General features: G+C 29.2%; 1 protein-coding gene across 1 annotated transcript in view; it reads left to right on the top strand.

Moving 5' to 3' along the window:
• The first annotated feature begins 5103 nt into the window (after positions 1 to 5103).
• Positions 5104 to 8718, top strand: part of LOC117178319 (KRR1 small subunit processome component homolog) — an 11892-nt gene continuing 8277 nt past the window's right edge. The window contains exon 1 of the mRNA XM_033369716.1: positions 5104 to 6058. Coding sequence (XP_033225607.1) covers positions 5510 to 6058 — 549 coding nt within the window. The 5' untranslated portion in view covers positions 5104 to 5509. The remainder of the gene's footprint in view (positions 6059 to 8718) is intronic.

Below are 8718 nucleotides of genomic sequence, written 5' to 3' on the forward strand. Positions count from 1 at the left end.
AGGCTCTCTTTAATTTGCATATAATTAGGTAATTCACTGTTCATAACATTTTTGGCGCACAGGACGTACAGAGCCAGATGACCGATTTAACTATAGCAAAGATTGCTATAGTGATGGCGGAGGCGAACGAGAGTAACAGAAAATTGCGTTCGGTTTGGAATTCAACAACTTTCGGTGTGTACTAACGTGCTAAGATGACGTGGTTGCCATAGAAACGGTGAAAAATTGAAGAGGGCAGCACCTCGATATAGTCGAAAATGTAGTTAGATATATATATATCGGCCGCCCCCACCACTGATCCATGCCATATAATATCTTTGATCAATCTAATCCATCAGGTGGCGCCACAAAAAGTAGGTCTGACTTTTTCATTGAATTGCATTAAGAAAAAGCAAAAATAATAAAAAAATTAATGCTGTTTGCAAATGTGCAAAAATATATATATGAAAAAATAAGAGTAACTATAACTAATTATTTAAAAACAGAAAACGTCATAAAAATATGTAGTTTAATATGAATAAAATTTAATTTTAAAATACATTTTGAAAGCAGTTCGAACTTCATATTTCTATGATTTATTTTATTGATATTATTGATTTGATTATTTGTTACAGTTGAAAAAATTATTTATTGTTAAAATTATTAACGGATCTAATGAAAAAATTAACAATATTTAATTTCTCAATGAGAAAATTATTTAAAACATATACATGATTAGAAGAAGTAATAAAAAATATATCACTTATATCCAATATAAATATAATAATAATACAAATATGTAAGACTACAACTTCAGTTACAGAGTGAAGAATCTTTGTACCTTTAAAATATTAACAATTTCGAGTTTTGAAGGAAATATTTTAAAAAGGTAATGGTAATTTTAATTAAAATCTTTGGAAGGAATTATTTGGTAAAACGTCAATGGTAAGTCTGATAAATGAGAAAATGGATTTAATATTATTTAATATAATGCACATATTTATTTAAATTAAACCGAACATCATATATACAAATAGTCTTATTATCGTTAAACATTTTTTTGTTTTTGCTAAAAATGCTTCACATTATTATACGAATGACATTTAATAACAAGAATAATGTAAGAGTTTATAATAACCACTGTGATAAACAATTATTTTGGAAAAATATTAGAATTTTAGATTTTTTAAATTATAATTTCCTTCAATGGCCAGAACGACTTCAGGTATTCCTTAAAATAATAAATATTTAATAATATTAGATAAAATATAACAATTTAAGTTTTTCTAAACAAATTAGATGAACAGATTGGAAATTTTGGCCCTTTGGCATGGACATTTTTTGTTTGCACTGGAAATGTTTTGAGTTATTGGACGACTGACTGCTAGTCACCAATATATTAGAAAAGGTAACAATAACCACTGTTATTAACAATTCTTGCGACAAAATATTTAAACTTAAGGTTTGATCAAATTTAAATTTTCTTTGATGGCCAAGTCGGTGGGTTATTGTCAAAAGATTTTGTATTGAGTGAATCTTAGCATGCTGTGTTATGATTCATTTTCAATCTATTAAGATTGAAAACCCGACTTTTTCCAAGTGAAACTGCCAACATTTAGAAATTGTTTTTAAACATGTAAGTTGTTATATTCCACTAAATGTTATCAAAGATACATTTTTTTAGGAATATCCGGAGCATTGTAGCAACTAAAAAAAAATTTTTGATAAAACCTTACCTTTGAATATTTTGTCAGAAGAATTATTTAAAACAATGGTTATTGTTAACTTCTCAAATATTTTTGTGATTAGCACTCGTTCGTCCAACAGTTTAAAACATTTTCAGCTCAGAAAAAAATTTCTATGCGAAAAGACCAAAATTTTGAACTTCTTTATCTAATTTGTTTACAAAAATTTATATTGTTATATTTTATTGAATATTATTAAATATTTATTATTTTAAGGATTACCTGAAGTCGTTCTGGCCATTGAAGATAATTGTAATTTGAAAAATCTCAAATTCTAATATTTTGCAACAAAAATTGTTTATTACAGTGGTTATTATAAACTTTTAAAGTATTTTTGTTATTAAATTTCATTCCTACATTAATGTGAAGCATTTTTAGCCAAAAATTTGTTTTACTGATAATAAGATTATGGGTCAATTATAACAAATAAATGGATTAATAAGCACATTATTTGTATTCTATGAGTTTCTAAACATTTAATTAAGAAAATATAAAGTTTTCCTGATCAGTTATTAAAGCCTAAAAATTGTTATATAAAAAAATTTAGTTTTCACATGCTCAAAGTGGAAAAATTATTAATAAAAAAATAGAGGAGACAAAAGTTCGTAAAGTCAAGATCTATAGAATTTAATAATCTTTAATTTAAAACAAAAAATTCAAAATCGCAAAAAATTGAAGGCTCTGAACATATTTGACTGACAAAAGTGCATTTTCTCCAATTGTGCGTCATGAGTACAGTACGTTTGTTTATAGAGTTTAATAGCTTATAGTCTATTTATTTTAGAAATGAGGTTTGCAATAATATAATTAACAATTTAATTCAAAATCTCCTTTAAATTTAAATTTTGAAATAAAATTATTAGGGGTTGTATGCAGCGAGAAAAAAGCTTTCAAGATTAAGCAATAAATAAATTATTGAACTGCATAAATGTATATATGACGTTCGGTTCAATTTAATAAAAAATATACATTATATTGAATAATAATATATCCATTTTCTCATTTATCAGTCTTGTCAATTACTTTTTACCAAGTTATTCCCTCAAAACATTTTAATTCAAATTAATATTATTGTTTAAAAATATATCCTTTAAAACTGAAAATTGTTAAGATTTTAAAGGTACAAAGATTCTTTACGTTGCAACTCAAGTTGTAATCTTACATTTTTGAATTATTATTATATTTATATTGGATTGGATATAATATCAGCAAAATTAATCGTAGAAATATGAAGTTCGAACTACTTTCAAAATGTATCTTAAAATTAAATTTTATTCATATTAAAGTACATATTTTTATGACTTTTTCTTTTTTTAAATAATTATTTTTGCTATTTCTTAATGCAATTCAATGAAAAAGACAGACCTAGTGTTGGTGGCGCCATCTGTTCGATAAGTTTGACCGACAATTCCCCTCCGGATTGTAAAAAAACAGAAAAGTTGGGGCAATGTATGGGGCTACCCATAGCAGCCCCGTGCATCTGAAAACAAAATGGCGATCCCTTAGTGTCCAAAGTTGGTTAGTTCTCAATATCTTCAGCGCAGCGCTAGTTGTCCCGTCACTCCCTGTTTTTGCATTGTAAGCAATGCGAGTAGGCCACTATTTAAAAATTTTTTAATAAACAATATGTTATTTTCATAAAAAATATATTGAAACGAAAATAATGTTACGCATTTTACATTTCAAAACAGTTTTCCAACCGATGTATGTAAATGCTAATGGAAAACATGACTTAAAACGTCACCCAATAAACTGGGTAAAATAGAATATTATATTTGGATTTGAATGAAAAGTTAAATATAATCCTTTTTATATCTAAAAACGCAATAAATTATATTTATATCCATGAAATATGTAAATAGTTTTGCGAAAAAAGTTTTAATAGTATACAAGTTAAATTTTAACATTTGAGGACTTACTATTGGTACTTACTACGAGTACTTACACTATTGAATATGATGAATGAAATGTTATTAACATCGAATTAAGCTTTTATTCATGAACATATAACATAAAAATATGTAAAAACATTTTAAATAGTTTATTCAATAAGTCAAAACTGTTAAAAAAGAAATATTTTTCAGAGTAACAAATATAATTAATGTTTTAATATCTCTGTTTTAATGACTACAAAGGATATATTGATAAAAAAGAGGAATTAAAGAAATTTTGTTTTAACTGATTATTAAACAAAATGGTTTCAAATGTAAATTTAGCTAATTCAATTAGAATTAATAATATTGTTAATTTTTTTTCGACAATAAACTTTAAAAATCATATTTTACTTTTCATTCAGATTCAAATTTAAGATATATTGCACTTTACTAGGAGTACTGTATGACCATATAAATCATATTTTGCATTTAGAATTCACAGGCAATGATTTAGAAAACTATTTTGAAATGTTAAATGAGTAACATTGTTTCAATTTCAAGAATTTTATGCAAGAAAATAACATTTTAGTCACTAAAAAATTAAAAAATTGATTTAATCGCATAGCTTTCTATGCAAAAACAGGGAGTCATGGAACAACTAGCGCCGCGCTGGAGATATTAGAAACTAATCAACTTAGGACAGTTGTGGGGTCAAGTTAAGATCTGAAATGTGGAGAGATGCACAGGGCTGTCCTTAGTCATCGACATATAGAAATGGACCGGTAACGCTGTGGGAAGCACAATAATGAGCTCTAGAGAGAGAAAAAACATATGAGAGTAGGCCTATCTCTTTCTAAATAAAGCTGATTAGTCGAGAATATTTTCGTTGGGTGAAGTTTAGCGCAGCACAGGACCGTGCTTTGTGTCGCGAGTGCCCCAATAATGTGACTTAATCGCACTTTTCAGAATAATGTTATTGAATATAGTAAAATAAAAAATGTTACAACAAAAACAAAACCTGAAAAAATGAAGTTTTGTACCTATACAATACAAATGATTATTTTTGATGTTATAGAAATATTGTTCAAATTTTTGACAGTTTTTACATTATTTTTGAACTCACAAAACGATTATTATTCAAGCATTTTCAATCCAATTTCAAGAAGAATTCAAGGTTACCAAGTTTTTAAAAAAATTTATCTGAAACAGGTTATTTTACATGAATGTTTTTTAAAATTCAATTTATTATAACTATAAATTTCTAATGTATTGTTTATCTTTTTTTTTTAATTAACCGTACAGAATATTTAGGCAATACCCGGGGCCACCAAATCACTTGACAGTCTTGAAGTAGATAAAGGTAGGTATATATCTCATATGTTTTTCCTCTCTCTAGAGCCCATTTTAGTTTACCCCAAAGCGTTACCGGTCCATTTCTATATGCCGATGCCCTTCGTGCTGCCAGGCAATTTTCGAACACAGCCCTAGCGAGGCATCTACATGCTGGCATTGTAACCAAGATGGTGGTCGTTGGATGTCGAACGCCTTGAACGTAATCGCGTATCCCAAGTGGAGGAAACACAGCTTTTTGGATCATGGTGGGTCATGGAGAGGAGTGAGTGGGAGTCAGGTCATGTGTGCGGGTTTTTTTGCGTTTACATTAACCTAAAAAGCAAAAGATAGCAAATATTTTCGATTTTATCTTACAACCAGAGAATTAAAGAACAAACCTCATTGTAACCATTCTTAAATTGGTGAATCTGAGTTTTAAACTTTTTCGAAACATCGCAAAAATCTCTTCTTAAGTGTTTTCCCATGTTTAAAAAATTCTAGCTTATATATAGGCTATTTCGTATTTTTGATCGCGCAATAATGAATTAAAGTGAGTAAACTCAATTTGAACCCACAAAAATGAGTGGTTCAGAAGCCGAAGATGTCCAGAAAACCATCGGACCTGTGGAAAATGCTTGGTCATTAAAAGTACCAACTTTCAAACCAGAGGACAATCCACATCGGCTCCTGGAAGAAAGTTCCTTCGCCACCCTTTTTCCTAAATATAGAGAGCACTATTTGAAGCAATGTTGGCCCTTAGTACAAAAAGCTCTAAACGAACATTCCATCAAGGCGGAATTGGATCTCATAGAGGGTAGCATGACTGTTCGTACAACAAGAAAAACGTGGGATCCTTACATTATTGTGAAAGCTCGGGACATGATAAAACTCATAGCTCGCTCTGTACCCTTTGAACAAGCCGTGAAAGTTCTTCAGGACGATCGGGGTTCGGATATCATAAAGATTTCTTCTTTAGTTAGAAACAAGGAAAAATTTGTTAAAAGGCGTCAGAGGCTCATCGGACCGAATGGATGTACATTAAAATCAATGGAATTGCTCACAGACTGTTACATTCTGGTTCAAGGCAATACAGTTTCTGCTGTTGGTCCATACAAAGGTTTGCAGCAGGTGAGAATTTTACTTTTTTAAACCTTGTATGTCGAATTATAAACAAGCGAAGTTCAGAATTTTCTAATGAACGAAATATTCTTTCGCCGCTTCAGAAATATTGTTCTACTTACAAGTAATTTCAATTTCAATGGTAATTTTATTTGCGAACAGATGCATATATTACAACAAAAATGTGCCTAGGGCACGTGACTGTCGGATCTCGCGCTATGCCTTTGTGCTACCCCAATGACCTGCGTTATGCTTTTACCATTGTTCTTAGCATGGAGAATGATACTTTTACAGAATCCCTCTGATGTATCACGTATTTTCTAAATGAACCCTAATTTGGCAATTGCGAATTCTCTTTTGTTAAAAGATCCTTCGAATTTAACGGGTACATTCTGATTACGTGCCTCGAGCTCCTTACTTAATTACAGTATGTGAGAAAACACAATAATTTTCTTTGATATGTTAAACTCTATTACATATTAAATGTGTGTTATATTAAAGTAGCCTGACTACCGGAAAAGTCAGTCAAAGGTATGTCGATTTTTTTTTCTCTAGAATTTGTTTATGTTTTGCTAAAATTAAGCTCTAATATCACGGAAGCAAGTACAAATGAGCAGTATTTCAAATTTCACATGATATTTTTTGCCTCCAAAACAGTTTTCCTACCAATATTCAACGTGTCTTAAAGTCAAAATTAACCATTTTTGAATCCCGAGAAAGTCCTCACCACAAGATTCAGTACTTTCTGACACGAATTTAAACAATGATAATTCAAATCTTAACCTGGAAAGTGACCATAGGAAAGGCATGATGTGAAAGAACACATATTTCTCCGTAAAAAGAACTAAGTTTAATAATTTTTCATCGGACCGATTAAGTAGCCGGCCAACTTTAATTAATTTACCTATCTTTTAGACCACTTATTCGGTTATTGCAAAATAAATAAAAAATGTTAATCTTCATTATTATTTTAATATTTATTAGTTTATTCCTTATTTTACTTTGATCTTAGACAGCCAGACAGATATGTTCGCGAATGCCGTTTTTCCAAATTCAGGGGGTCTTTAAACGTCAAGAATTGTCGAAAACTAGACTGTCCAATTTCGCATGAATCTAATACCTATAATCATTATTGAGGAGAGCGTCAACATTCCATTTTACGAACAAACTGTGGGTGCTATTAAAAATGCCATGTCGTAAAAAAGTTTTCTGATTTAAGAGATTTCAAAACGTCGATAATTGACGAAAAGTATACGTAGAACCATATTGAATTTGTAAAATTTTCTACATGGCTTTTTGTGGCTCTGTATATCCTTTTGACCATTTTTATACGTTCCTATAGTTAAAGATTAGTTTGCTCAAAGCTCTGTAGGCTTTTAGATACTCATTCTCATCGTGACGCTTGCGCTATGCGCTCGATTTTTGATATACATTTGTAAATGTATATTTTATGAAACACATTAAAATAAATAAAAAATTAAAATCCTTTTTTCCGAATTTTTCTCGCGTTTTTATGCAAAAAGTAGGATTTTTGTTTTCATATTTTTTATGAATAAAGCAAAATATCCTACAAGTCTTCTTTTAGATTTGTTACGTATCTGGAGTCTTTTCGAGTAATATTGGAATTTTGGATTTTCTACATACAGCATTCCATAAATAAAAACAAAATGACGAGTCCTATTGAAAAATCGCAAACAAAAATTGTAGGATTTTTAAAAAGTATAATTTTTCTTAAAGACTTCTCTTTGTATTTGGCGTCGTTTGGTTTAAAATTTGAATGTTGTGGTGTCAAATTTCAGACAATTTCAATACTTTCTCAATCATGAATGATGTAATAAATTATAACAAATTTGTATCTTTTTTTTTTTTTGGTGAACAACTTTCGTCTATCAATTTGTTTTCGTACCTTTTGTCGTTTTTCCATAAATTTTTCATTTTTATTTTTAATGTAATTTTTATGATCAAAACTAAAACTACTTGTCCTCTCAAAAACTGCTCCATAAAAAATTTTTTGTTCTTTTTCGGGTAAACCATTTTTGTTAGAACATTTTTTCGTTACCTGTGTCATTTTTCTAAAAATTTAATTTTTTAATTTTAGTGTTCTTTTTGAAGAATAAGACAAAAAATGCGCGTCCTACCCAGAAGTGAATATTAACAAGTTTGTAAATCTTTTTTGGGATCACAATTTCTGTTTATTCATCTCTTTTCGCAACTTGCATAGTTTGGCCACAAAATGGAATTTTTTATTTTGCATTATTTTTTGTGCACTCAAAATTTGAATTTTCGATTTTTCAAGAAAATAAAAAAAGTTGTTATGATAATCTTGTAGGACTTTTAGAAAGCAAAGTTTTTCTTCTCTTGGCTTCTTTTTTCATATCGTGCGTTGTTTGGCTTAAAATTTTGATTTTTGATTAATTTTGAAAATCTTATAAATAAATCATATAAATCTTATAAATCTGATGATTTTTTTTATCGAAAAAATTCATTAAGATAAACTGTTGGACTTTCAGAGTACTATGAGTAGTCTTTCATAACATTTTTAAATCTAAAAAAAAGGGGGAGGGTCAGTAAGGCCGGTTTTTGGCCTGATTTATTTTTGGACCAAAAAATCTGAAAAAATCATGGTAGTATCTTATAAGTATCCCGAGTCGATTGCACGCTAAACGGAC

This window comes from Belonocnema kinseyi, chromosome 8 (genome assembly GCF_010883055.1).
Source record: "Belonocnema kinseyi isolate 2016_QV_RU_SX_M_011 chromosome 8, B_treatae_v1, whole genome shotgun sequence".
NCBI lineage: Eukaryota > Metazoa > Arthropoda > Insecta > Hymenoptera > Cynipidae > Belonocnema > Belonocnema kinseyi.